The following is a 13,757-nucleotide window of genomic DNA, read 5'->3' on the forward strand; positions in this document are numbered from 1 at the left end:
GCGTTGATCAGTGGTCTTGTATGTCTTCCATTTTCTAATTATTGCTCCCACAGTTGATTTCTTCACACCAAGCTGCTCTCCTATTGCAGATTCAGTCTTCCCAGCCTGGTGCAGGTCTACAATTTTGTTTCTGGTGTCCTTCGACAACTTTGGTCTTTACCATAGTGGAGTTTGAAGTGTGACTGTTTGAGGTTGTGGACAGGTGTCTTTTATACTGATAACAAGTTCAGACAGGTGCCATTAATACAGGTAATGAGCGGAGGACAGAGGAGCCTCTTAAAGAAGAAGTTACAGGTCTGTGAGAGCCAGAAATCTTGCTTGTTTGATGGTGACCAAATACTTATTTTCCATCATATTTTGCAAATAAATTCTTTCCAAATCAAGTCAAAGTGGATTTGTTTTCTTATTTTGTCTCTCATAGTTGAGGTCTACCTATGATGTCAATTACAGGCCTCTTTCATCTTTTTAAATGGGAGAACTTGCACAATTGGTGGCTGACTAAATACTTTTTTGCCCCACTGTGTGTGTGTGTGTGTGTGTGTGTATATCACACATGTATAAATTGCCTACACACACACATTTATATATATATATATACACACATGCAAATATATATGCAATGTTCTACAAAACGATCCTTATTTAACTTTCCTTTGTATTTTCAGAATCGCTGGGTGTTTAGCTTGGAGAGAAATGACTAGGCTGAACCTTTCTTTCTTTCTTTTTCTTTTTTAAAGTGCTTATTAAAAAATAAAAATTCCAGGTAATCTGTCGATCCAGACAAAGCTCTTAAATGCAACAGAAGAATTTACCTAAATGGACCCCCCCACACACAAAAAAAAATCGATAGAAGTATCCGTGGGTTGAATGTTGTTCCAATGAAAACAACCCAAAGAGCCTCGTGGGATCTCTTAGACTGGGAAATTTTATATTCTGGCATAGATTTCCGTGGGCTCTGCTCCACCAAAGTTGATGCCAAAATAAATGTGGAAGGCTGGGATCCTACCTGAACTACTTACCAGAGAGTAAGCTCCACTGAAGACAGCGGGACTGAATTCTTAGTAGGCCCTATATAGGACTGCACACATTCTCTCTCCCTCTCCCTCTCTTATACAGTGTGTGTGTGTGTGTGTGTGTGTGTGTGTGTAGAGAGGGTTGACTTGTAAATATATAGGATTTCTCTCTCTCTCTCTCTCTCTCTCTCTCTCTGTGTGTGTGTATATATATGTATCTGTCTGTCTGTCTGTCTATCTATCTATCTATCGAGAGAGAGAGAGAGAGAGAGAGAGAGAGAGGATTGCACTGTAAATATATGATTGCATTCTGTGTGTGTCTCTCTCTCTTTATATATATAGAGAGAGGGGGGTGTTGCACTGTAAATATATAGGATTGCACTCTGTGTGTGTGTCTGTGTGTGTATGAAGGGAGAGAGAATTGCACTGTAAATATATAGGATTGAACTCTCTCTCTCTCTCTCATACACACACACACACACACACACACACAGAGGATTGCACTGTAAATATATAGATTTGCATTGTGAATCTTTAAGGTCCTACAAAAGCCACGTTTCTCTCTCTCTCTCTCTCTCTGGGATTTCGCATCCGCGGAATGCAAAGGGCCCGGAAAACGGCCTTTCTTTGGCTATTTGGGGGCGCAGGGGTTAAGCTCCATGGCCAAGGGGCAGCGAAGGAGGCATTCATCCCAACCTTTCCCAATGCTGAGGTTTACTGCCAAGAAAATGTGCTTCAAGAGAGCAAGCAATGTAAAAAAGAAAAATAATAATAGCGAGGAAGAAGAGCAGAGGTTTAGGTTTGACAAGAGCTGTTGCAAGGCTTACTCTGTGCTTCAGTACACAAGGGAAGGGAAGGGAAGGGGTCCGGTGGCATCTTGGGAGCTACAACTCCCAAACTGGGTTGACTTCGGCATGGACCTTCCTCTGGAACATTTCCCCTTCCCCATTCTTTTTTACATAGAAACTGACATGAGCCCCCAGGGATGTTGCTGCAGCAAAAACAGTTCAGAGCTCGGAGGCATCTTAAAAAGGTTGGTGTATTACCACAAGCAGACACACACATATATAGCCAACGTGGTGTAATGGTTTAAGCATTGGGCTCTGGAGACCTGGGTTCGAATCCCAGCTGAGTCATGGAAACCCACTGGGTGACCTTGGGCAAGTCACACTCTCTCAGCCTCGGAGGAAAGCGAAAGCAAACTCCCCTCTCAATAAACCTTGCCAGGGAAACCGCAATCAGCTCTCTCTCTCTCTCTCTCTCTCAGGGAACGGCCACAGCAAATCTGAAGAAACTTGCCAAGAAAACCCCGTAATAGGTTCTCCTTAGGGTTGCCGTAAGTAGGAAAGGACTTGAAGACGCACAACAATATATATATTTGTGTGTGTGCACTGTTGTTGTGCACCTTCAAGTCCTTTCCAAACATGTGGCGAATTTAAGGCGACCTGTTATGGGGTTATCTTGGCAAGATTTGTTCAGAGGAGGTTTTTCCCCTGAGGCTGAGAGAGTGTGCCCAAAGTCACCCAGTGGATTTGCATGGTTGAGCCATACACACACACACACACACACATTCAGTACTGTATACACACACAGAGAGATAGGTGGAATAGTAGTCAGTGAGGTGGACCAAAGTCATGCAGTAGGTTTGCATGGTTGAGCCATATACACACATACAGTATTGTATATATACACAGATAGTAGGCGTAGGTGGAATAGTAGTCAGTGAGTTCTGAAGAAAAGGAAATAGAGAAATGCAATGACTTCGTTCCAACATCGGCCGCATTCAGTTTATTTATACAGCTCTAAATAGATCTAATAGATCTAAATAGATCTTTATGTCCAGTAGCTTGGAGGCACTGTGGAATTTGCAGTCTATCAAGCTCTTTGGTGACCCTCCTGCTGACCCAATGGGACTCCAAGGGCAACAAGGAGGGCTTGTCTTCAAGCAGACCAAGTTGAAGGCTGCATCCGCACTGCAGAAATAATCCAGTCCGACACCACTTTAACGCCCATGGCTCAATGCTAGGGATTTTTGGGGACTGCAGGACCGGCTCCCCACATCCCTGCCCTGCTGCCCCTGGGGAGGGCGCCCAGATGCCCTCACCGCAAAGTGCAGGGCATTCCAGAAAAAACGGAGGGACATGACCAAAGGGAAGCTAAAACTATACTTCATGCTCAGTCATGCTCCAGATGGAGGGCATTATAAAGTTGCTCCTGGACAGAGGGTGGAAATGGAGGACATGGCCAAAGAAAAGTTCCAAACACTGGTATAAAGGTCACCCCAGACTTCCTAGCCATGCTCCAAATGGAGGGCATTTTGGGAAAGCTCCAAACACTCAATCCATGCCTTTTCGTCCTGCTCCAAATGGAGGACATTTTGGAATTCTTCCTGGACAGAAGGTGGAAATGTAGGGCAAGAGCAAAGAAAGCGAAAAGCAGTCATATAAATGTAAATCCGTGCTTCCTGGTGATGGGCCAAACGGAGAGCATTTTGGCATTGCTCCTGGACATTTGAAGGCTGAAATATAGGACACGCCCCCGGAGAAAGGAGGACGTGTCTGGCCAGCCTGCCCAGGGGAGTCCTCTGCTTCGCTCGCTCTTTGCAGAGGCACCAGGAGGAGGTTCTGTGTAGAGGAAGGGCGCCATCTAGTGGCGAGGCGTGGAGCTGCGGGTCCCTTCGTTTTCCAGGCTCCAGCCCTCCTGGCTGAGGGGCAAGGCCTCTAGCCCACTGGGCTGCAGGGGGACCTGCTGATGTCCTCATCGCAAAGGAGGACAAGGCGCCACCAAAGAAAAATGTAGGGCATGACCAAACAAAAGCTGAAAAACACTCTAATAAATGGAAATCCATGCTTCTTAGTGATGGTCAAATTGGAGGGCATCTGAGTAAAAAATGTAGGGCATGACCAAATAAAAGCTAAAAGCAGTCATACATAGATGTAAATCTGTGCTTCTTAGTGATGCTCAAAATGGAGGACATTTTGGAATTCCTCCCGGACAGAAGGCTGAAATGTAGGACATGTCCTGAAAAAGGACAATGTCTGGTCACCCTGTCAGGGCCAGCTCTAGGTATTTGGCCACCCTAGGCGAGAACTATTTTGGCACCCCCCCAGTAGCCCCTCAAAGTGTAGGGAAAATGTAGGACAAAATGTAGGACAAATTGTAGGATGTTTAAGAAAAATGGAGGACAAGACCAACTAAGAACTTTTAGATTGTAAACCTAAGGACAGGGAACTGTCTAATTAAAAATAATAATTGTAAGCCACTCCGATAGCCATTAGGGCTGAAGGGCAGGGTCTAAATACCAATAATAATAATAATAATAATACAAAAAAATAAATAAAACAATAAATTTCATGTTTCTCAGTCATGCTAACATGGAGGAGGAATTTGACATGCATTCAAGCACACTCCCCAAGACCCAAATTCACAACTACTGTACTAATTCATTGGGGACAGAAAAAGAGAGAGAAAAGCAACAGCACATGCAAGGAAGCCTTGGAGCATTCTGAAGAAATCTTGCCAAGAAAACCCCAAGATGAGGTCATCATAAATTGGAAATGACTTGGAGGCACAGAAGAGCAATAACCACAACAGAGAAGGCTAAGGGCGCCCTGAGCAACAAAGCCAGGAGGAGAGCAAAGGGCGGCGTGCTTGCTTGGAGCATACACGTGCACAGCCCCAGGCAAATGCCAGGGCGCCCTTCGCTCTCCTCCTGGCATTGCTGCTCAGGAGAGAGAAGGGTGCCCTGGCACTTGCCTGGGGCTGTGCGCACAAGCTCTAAGCAAGCACCCTTCGCTCTCCTCCTGAGCAGCAAAGCCAGGAGGAGAGCAAAGTTTAGGGGTGGCACTGCGCTTGCTTGGAGCGTGCGCACGCACAGTCCCAGGCAAGTGCCAGGGCGCCTTTCAGTCTCCTCTAGCTTTGCTGCTCAGGAGGAGAGCGAAGGGTGCTTGCTTGGAGCGCAAGTGCCAGGGCGCCCTTCGCTCTCTCCCTGAGCAGCAAAGCCAGGAGGAGAGCAAAGTGCGCCCTGGTGTTTGCCTGGGGCTGTGCGCACACACACATTCCAAGCAAGCGCCCTTTGCTCTCCTCCTGGCTTTGCTGCTCAGGAGGAGAGGGAAGGGCGCCCTGGTGCTTGGCTGGGGCTGTGCGCGTGCATGCTCCAAGCAAGCGCAGTGCCGCCCCTAAACTTTTTGCACCCTAGGCAACTGCCTATGTTGCCTACATGGGTGAGCCAGCCTTGCATCCTGTCTCTGCTTGGGGCAGCCCAGCTCCTGGAAAGCCAGGAACAACACAGCCATCTTGGGAGGTTTCTCAGTTGCTCTCAGTCCGTCTCCAGATGAATGCAGGTGAAAATGATGGAATTCATGACTTTGCCCCTCTTTCAAACAAAACCTCAGCCTTTTGAGAAAGGATCTTGTAGCACCTTTCAGACAGAGAAAGAAACTGGTAGCATAAGCTTATATAGGCTGTAAGTGTATCTACACTGTAGAAATAATGTAGTTTGACACCACTTTGACTGTCATGGCTCCATCCTACAGAATCCTGGGATTTGTAGTTTTGGGAGGCACTAGCACTCTTGCACAGAGAAGGCTCAAGACCTTGTGAAACTTCAAATCCCAGGATTCCAGAGATGAAATTGCTGAAGTAGACTAGGCTGTATCCACACTGCAGAAATAAAGCAGTTGTGTTTTAGTGGCGGTTGCAGAGGACTTCGCTCTCCAGTAGGTCTGTTTAAGCTATTATAAATATAAGTTGTCCTGCTGTGTATCCATTATGTCCAAAAAATTATCTCCCCTCCCAGTAATATGACATTTTGAAAACGGAATACAAATGGTAATGAAAGAAAAAAAAATACAGACAAAAATGTATTTGAAAAGAATAGGGGAAAGAGGGGGGAGGGAAGCAATAGAAACCATTCAGAAAACTGTCTAATTTAAGACAGGCCTGAAAACAAAACAAAACAAAAAATAGGTTATTCACCTAAAGAGCTAAATTCAGGCCACTGTGACAATAATTAAGGATTATCCTCTTTAAATAACCAGCTATCCACTGGTGAGCAATTAAAGATTGTTAGGCTACGTAGCCTCTTTGCTGGAATATACAAACCTTGTAGACCTCAGCTCTGCTGTCTAGCTTCAAATGGTTACTGAATGAATGCGATGGGGAGTGTTCCCAATATGATTTAAAGCGAATCGCTGATCGGGTTATATGACCATCGTTCCCATTTGAAATCGGTTCCAATCCTCAATAAAGCGAGGCAAACGCAACCCCCCCCCCCGGTTTTTCCAGACACTAATTTCCTAGCGGTTCTTTTGAAAAGAGTAGATTCTGAAGCATGTTCAACAAGTGGGAATGATGGGTCTGAATCACATAACTCTGGGACATTTGGCTGCACTTTTTCACTTTGCCAACTTATCTACTTAGTGGTTTTCATTCCCTCCTGCTTTTCAGTGTCTGACTCTTGTTCAGAAGTTACCTCACAGAAACTCCTCTTGGCAGCCTCTCAGGACCCAAAACAATTGTACTCCAAGCATTCTTAAGGGGCTGCAGTTTACATGCTTGCACCAAGTGCACCAAGTACCTTACCAAGTGAACAAACACTATTTCACACAACAGCTCTATCATCAGGCAGCATGATATAACTGCCTCAGGCTCAGGGAACAAATCGTGATGGACCTGAAGTAGTGGTGACGCTAAACAGGCACCATTTTTTCCCTATGAGTAAGGCTGCATACACACTGCAGAAGTAATCCAGTTTGACACCATTTTAATTGCCATGGCTCAGTGCTATGGAATTTTGGGATTTGCAGTTTTGCAAGATATTTGGCCCTCTCTGTTAGAGAGCTTTGATACCACAACAAACTACAAAATCCCACAATTGCACAGGACTGAGCCGTTTTCACACTGCATTCTTTCTGGTTGCAGTCCCTTTAATTAACCTTGGAGACAGGATTACAAGGACTTAACACTAGAGGGCTTGTAGGTTCCTGTGCTAAACTTGCTAACTATAATGGGGTTAGCACAGGCATTGACCTCCAACACACTTTCTACCTCAGTTTAACATACAAAAAGAAAGCTTTTGTAGGGGACGCTTTTCTATCCCTAGTTGTACAAAACAGAAATCCTTGCCCATTGTGAGGGAATAGGAAGTGTCTCAGTGGGAAAGCTAAAGGAAGAGTGCATTCCCACTAAAGTCAAAGGCAACATCTCCATTGTCTTTTCCTGCCCCAGGATTGTACCCCTGTTCCCACCTGGGGTGGGGAAGGGTTTTTGCATTTCAGAAAGATGCCTTCCCACTGCTTAATCTTGTGTGCATTACGGCTTCCTTAGTGTTTAGTTCAGTCTCCCCATCCCAATTGTATGGGGAATGTAACAAAACGTTGGGGATCCTACTTTGGAGGTCAGGTAAGTGGTTAACTGGGAGATTGGACCCTGCCTTTTTAATGCACTTTCTGGGTAGACTTTTCTGTGTGCCCTGCTTTAATGACCTTAGAGAAACAGTGGGTGGATTCCCAGGGTCAGAAATGCACCAAGGCAGGGAAGAGAACTCATGATGGATGGATAGAATCATAGAATCATAGAAATGTTTCTTAAAGGTGGAATATTGAAAGAACTGTTGCAAATCATTCTTGCGAAGAAGAAAAGTGAGAGGTATCTAAAGAAACCAAGGTGGATGTACAAAGAACTTTCACATGAGTTGAGATTTAAAAGACCTATATAAGAAATGGAAAACAGAGGAAACCACCAAATACAAATACAAAGTACAGCATTTATAGGAGGAAAGTCCAAAAAGCTAAAGTTCAGAATGTGCTTGCTAGAGTGTTTTTGTTTTCTGTATTTGGCTTTTGTATTTGGTTCAGAGCAAAAAGAACAAGAAAATGGTAGGGCTACTGTACAGAGAAAACACTGAAATATTTACAGAGGACAGAATGAAAGCAGAACTGTAGAATACCTTCTTTGCCCCAGTCTTCTTCCAAAAACAAAACAGTGCTCTAATTGAAGGAAATAATGCAATAAGGGGACTGCAGCCCAGAATAGTTATAGAGGTAGTAAAAGAATGTCTGAATACTCGAAATGATTTCCTGTCCCGGTGCCAGATTATCTGCATCCTAGAGTGGTTTATGCTATTGAGGACGCAGCTGCACTGGGCAGGACACATTTCTAGGATAATAATAAATAAATAATAAAATTTTTATTTATATCCCGCCCTTCCAACGATCAGAGCGGCTTACATCAAAGTTAAAACAACAATCAATACAGAGAAAAGGTTAAAATACAAATACAGTGCAGACAACCATTACAAAAAAATAATAAACAAAAAGCCCCATAGCCCAACCTCTTGACCACGGAAGAGGAGGGAGGCCCGCAGGATTTTTATTCGGGGAATGCCTGTTGAAACAGGAAGGTTTTGAGGTCCTTCCTGAATTGGGCCAGGGTGGTAGTCGAGCGGAGCTCAGTGGGCAGCGTATTCCAAAGGGCTGGGGCAGCCGTGGAGAATGTCCTCCGTGTGGTGGAGGCTAATCTAGCCCCAGGCACCTTCAGTAGTTGCTGCCCAGACGTTCTGAGGGTGCGAGGCGGAATGTACGGGGAGAGGCGGTCCTTTAGGTATCCTGGGCCCAAGCCATTTAGGGCTTTATAGGTAATCACCAACACCTTATATTGAGCTCGGAAGCGGATGGGCAGCCAATGGAGATCTTTCAAAACCGGTGTTATATGGCTGGTCCTGGGGGCACCAGTGACCAGCCGGGCTGCCATATTCTGCACCATTTGAAGCTTCCGAGTTTGGTATAAGGGTTGCCCCATGTAGAGTACATTGCAGAAATCCAGTCTCGAAGTTACCAGAGCATGTACAACAGCTTCTAGGTCCCTCTGGGCCAGGTATGGGCGCAGCTGGCGAATCAGCCGAAGCTGATGACAGGTGCTCTTGACCGTCGCATTCACCTGAGCTGTCAGGTGAAGCGACGAGTCAAGAAGCACCCCCAGACTGCGCACGGAGTCCTTCACAGGGAGCGTGACCCCGTTCAGGACAGGTGGAACCACCGTCATTCCTGGACCAGGAGAACCTATCACTAGTACCTCCGTTTTCTCTGGATTCAGCTTGAGTCGGTTTTCCCTCATCCAGCCCATTACTGACTCCAGACAGTAGAAGAGACGCCATCCCCAGTCACTGCATCAGTCGGAGACATAGAGAAGATAATTTGGGTGTCATCAGCATACTGATAACCCCGCGCCCCATGTCTCCGGATGATCTCTCCCAGCGGTTTCATGTAAATGTTAAATAGCATGGGAGACAGAATGGCTCCTTGAGGGACCCCAGTTTTAAGGGGCCTCTCATCAGAGCACACGTCTCCCAGCTGCACCATCTGGGACCTCCCAGAGAGGTAGGACCGGAACCACTGGAGCGCAGTGCCCCCGATTCCCACCTCTGCCAGGCGTCCCAGAAGGATACCATGGTCTATGGTATCGAAAGCCGCTGAGATGTCCAAGAGCACCAGCAGGGACACGCTTCCCCTGTCGATGCTCAGACGGAGATCATCGACCAAGGCGACCATGGCCGTCTCAACCCCGTAACCCGCCCGGAAGCCAGTTTGAAATGGGTCCAGATAATCCGTTTCATCCAAGACCGCCTGAAGCTGGATCGCAACCGCCCTCTCGATCACCTTACCCAAAAATGGTAGCAGCGAAACAGGCCGATAATTATTATGTACCAGGGGGTCGAGGGAGGGCTTCTTTAAAATAGGTTTTACAATGGCCAATTTAAGTTGAGATGGAAATAGCCCATCCCTCAGAGATATATTAACTATCCGGCGTAACAACAATGTTGCCGCCGGTCCCCCCTGGGCCGCTAACCACGAGGGACAGGGATCAAGAGAGCAGGTTGTTTTCCGAACACTTCTGAGGATCTTGTCCACATCCTTGGTACTCACCAAGTCAAACTGATCTAGTTTAACATAGTCCACAGAGGCTCTGGACACTTCTACCCTAGGTTCTGCTGAAATGTCGGCGTTCAGACCTTCGCTTATACGAGAGGTTTTATCCGCAAAAAAGTCGTTAAACAAGTCACAGCAGGCCTTAGAAGGTTCTAGGATCTGGTTCAGGGCGGGAGGGAGCTGAGTTAGCTCCCTGACCACCCTGAACAACTCTGCCGGACGCGACTCAGCGGACGCAATACGAGCACCATAGAACGAATTCTTTGTTGCTCGTATTGCCTCTCCGTAGTCCTTTAATAGTTGGTCTAGGAGAGCCTTGTCGTCTAAGCGAAGGTGTTTCCGCCAACGGTACTCTAGCCGTCGCAGAACCCGCTTCCTTGCCCGGAGATCTTCCGTATACCAGGGCTTACGGTTGGAAGCAGGCCTGAGAGGGCGCTTGGGAGCGATCTTGTGTATAGCCCTAGAAAGACCGGTATTCCAAATACTGGTAAGGGCATCAACAGAGTCGCCGTCATTTCCAACCGAGAGCCCTTTCTAAGGCTTCTTGGAACCTCTCAGGTTCCATTAGCCTTCGAGGGTGGACCATCCTAACAGGTCCACCACCCCTGGGGGGGATCTGGGTAGAGGCCTTGATTTTCGCCTCTATCAGGAAGTGATCCGTCCATGGCAGGGGGGAAACATTAACTATTTCCACCCACGGATTTTCCACATCCGAACAGAAGATCAAATCGAGAGTATTACCCGCACAGTGCGTAGGACCCTGTATTAGCTGGGACAGGCCCATGGCCGCCATGGTATCCATGAATTCCCGAGCCGCACCAGATGGAACATGGCTGGCCGTGAGGGAGATGTTGAAGTCACCCAGGACAAGAAGCCTGGGCGTCTCCAACATCAGCTCAGCGACCAGCTGTGTCAGCTCGTTAAGGGAGTCCGCTAATGCACGGGGTGGCCGATACACTAACAGGATGGAGGACCATCACCTCCCCAAAATAGTATTCTATGGTGAACTTGCCACGGGTCAATGTAAGAGGGGCGCCCCAAAGAAGAGGTACAAGGACTCCCTGAAACAACATCTCAGGCTCAGCCAAATTGATGATCAACAATGGTCCGCCCTGGACTCGCATCGGGAAGCATGGAGACGCACTATCCATGATGCTGCAGCCTTTTTCAAAAACTCATGCCAACGAGTCTTGAAAAGAAACAACAACGCAGAAAGAACCACAACTTGGAAACATCACCCAAGGAGACTTTCTGCTGTGCTTTCTGCAACTGGACTTGTTTATTTCGGATTGGCCTTTTTAGTCATCAATGCGCTTGTAGAAAGCATGGGATGAGTCCTTCCTGAATCTTTGTTCACGAAGAAAAGCCAGAGAGAGAGAGAGTGGTTTGAATGTTGGACTATGATACTTGAGATCAGGGTTTGTAAACCCGTCCGGGCATAAAAACTCACTGGTTGACTTTGGGCAGGTCACATTCTCTCAACCTCAAAAGGATGGCAATGGCAAACTCCCTTTGAAGAAACTTGCCAAGAAAACCCTATGATAGGTTCACCTTTTGTTGTCAACTGCCCTTGAACTGATCTCAACCTTTTGGGATATAAGGTTGTATAAGAGTTTTATAATGAACCTTAACATTTTATTATTTAATGATTTCAACTTGTTAATTTTTTTTAGAATGTTATATCTTTAATGCTTTGGACTGTTTTAAATGTTGTTAGCAGCCTTGAGTCTCTGTACTGGGAGGAAAAAGGTAAAGGTAGTCCCTTGATATGTCTAGTCATAACCGGCTGTAGGAGGCGGTGCTCATCTCCGTTACTGAGCCAAAGAGCCAGCGTTGTCCAAGGACTACTCCGGTGGCATGTGGCCAGCATGACTGCACTGAAGGCTGTTACCTTCCCTATCTGGTACCTGTCTATTTACTTGCATAAGTAGTACCTATCTTGAAGAGGATAGATTGAAACTGAAATTTTTACTATACTCAAGAGCAGAGAATTATAGTGCTGAAATATTGAGAGCAAGGGTTGCCCGGACGACAGATATTAAGTCAGGTCAAATCCTCTGCTCTGGAATGCAAAAATACCCTGAAATGGCTCCTAATTCAAGTTGTTACCCCAAATAAGAGGCTCTAATGCAGGGACAGCTGGAGACAGTAAAAGGAAAACCTAGAGATAGCAGTTTGATTGATGGGTTGGAAGGATGGAGAAACGTATTCTTGGCATCCAATGAGTGTAAAGGGGTGGATATGTTTATGTATAATCAATGAATGTAATTTGTAGTTTTCTTTGTTCAAAGTACTATAAAAGACCAGGTCAGTTGTAAATCAGGGCTCCAGAATTTGGAAGTTTTCCTCTGGAGACGGCTGCAGCTAAATAATAGTAATAATAATTAGTTAACTTACAGGCCCAAACAGACAGGCCAAAATAAAGCTGCTTCTGGTCACTGTGGAGGTATGCTGTTTAAATGACGCATGTCTCCTAAGAAGCTGGAAACCACGCCAAAGCCATGCTCCATTCCTAAGGACTGGCGTGTCGCTTTGACGCAGCTTCTGGCCTCTTAAGATGCGTGTGTCATTTAAACATCATACCTCCACAGTGACCAGAAGCAGCTTTATTTTGGCCTGTCTGTCTGGGCCCTATGCTTCCTTTTCCATTCTGCTCTTGGCTCTCCCTGGTTCTAAGGAAATCTTTCTGTTTGCATAACAGCCCTGGTGGCGCCTCGCTAAATGCCTGTGCTGCTGCAGCCACTTGCTCACAAACCACAAGGTTGTGAGTTCGGTCCCAGGCATGGCTCCAGGGTAGATTCAGCCTGGCAGCCTTCCATAGGCCACTAAATGAGTACTTGGCACATTGGGGGCCATTAGCTTACACCTTGTAAACCGCTGAGGGAGTGCGCACTTGCTATTGCCATTGCCTGCTTCTGATCTGCTGGGTTGGCAGAAGCAGCCCCTCATGCAGCACTCGGGCCTCGGAGCTGTGTAATAATAGGATTAATCTGTTTTAATTTTCTTAATGTATTAAGATTAATAAAGATGTACAGTATATAAAAAGAGAGACTCAGGTGAATGCCACAATTTCTGCCCAAAGGCAGCCCTCTGAGCAGCAGTGGTATCACCCTCAACACCCCCCTTTTTAGGATGGCACACTCCGCGCCCGCTGCACCTCTTTAACGACGACGCCGCGCGCCACCAAACAAACTCTAAACTCCTCCCAAGGGGGCGTGACCGAGTTGGAAAGCCGGCGCGTGCGCAGTGTAGCTACGCCGCCGCCGCCTGACGTCACCGCGCGCGCGAAGTCTCGCGACGACGACGGCGTCTGACGTCACCGCGGCCTGTTTTTCCTTTCCGGCCGCCATTTTGTGCTCCTTCCGCGTGCGACCGCCCAAGCTGCACTGCCGCTTTTCGGCCCCGACCGGACCGCTTCCTCCGGAGAGAAGGTACAAAAAGGAGCCACTTGCCTTGGGAAGCGAGGCGGCGGTGGGTTCGTGAGTAAGGAGGCCCTCCTCGGGCCTTGGGTTAGGAAGGAGCTCTCTGGGCGTTGCAGGGAGGGAGGCTGCTTCCCTGAAGGCCGGGCTCCTCGGCTTCTTCCTAACCTTCTCTCTCCCTTCAGATGAAAGAAATCATCATGAACCAAGAAAAACTAGCTAAGCTCCAAGCACAAGTCCGCATTGGGGGGAAGGTAAGGCTCGGCTCCCTCTCCCCCTTTCTCTCTTCCCATTCCCCCTTTACTTTCCCTCTTCTCTGCTTTTTCGTTCTTTCCCCAAATAAATATTCTGCTCCCCCATGAAATTCTCCAACATAAAGCTGCATCGGGTCACTTTGG

General features: G+C 47.0%; 1 protein-coding gene and 1 pseudogene across 1 annotated transcript in view; one reads left to right on the top strand and one right to left on the bottom strand.

The window, feature by feature from the left end:
* Positions 1-13,757, bottom strand: part of LOC121920665 — a 1,182,487-nt pseudogene that overhangs the window by 177,262 nt on the left and 991,468 nt on the right.
* BTF3 (basic transcription factor 3) overlaps positions 13,261-13,757 on the top strand; it is a 7,500-nt gene continuing 7,003 nt past the window's right edge. Inside the window, exons 1-2 of the mRNA XM_042448478.1 lie at positions 13,261-13,371; positions 13,545-13,613. Of these exons, the coding sequence (XP_042304412.1) occupies positions 13,545-13,613 (69 nt within the window). The 5' untranslated portion in view covers positions 13,261-13,371. The remainder of the gene's footprint in view (positions 13,372-13,544; positions 13,614-13,757) is intronic.

This window comes from Sceloporus undulatus, chromosome 2 (genome assembly GCF_019175285.1).
Source record: "Sceloporus undulatus isolate JIND9_A2432 ecotype Alabama chromosome 2, SceUnd_v1.1, whole genome shotgun sequence".
In the NCBI taxonomy this organism is placed as follows: domain Eukaryota; kingdom Metazoa; phylum Chordata; class Lepidosauria; order Squamata; family Phrynosomatidae; genus Sceloporus; species Sceloporus undulatus.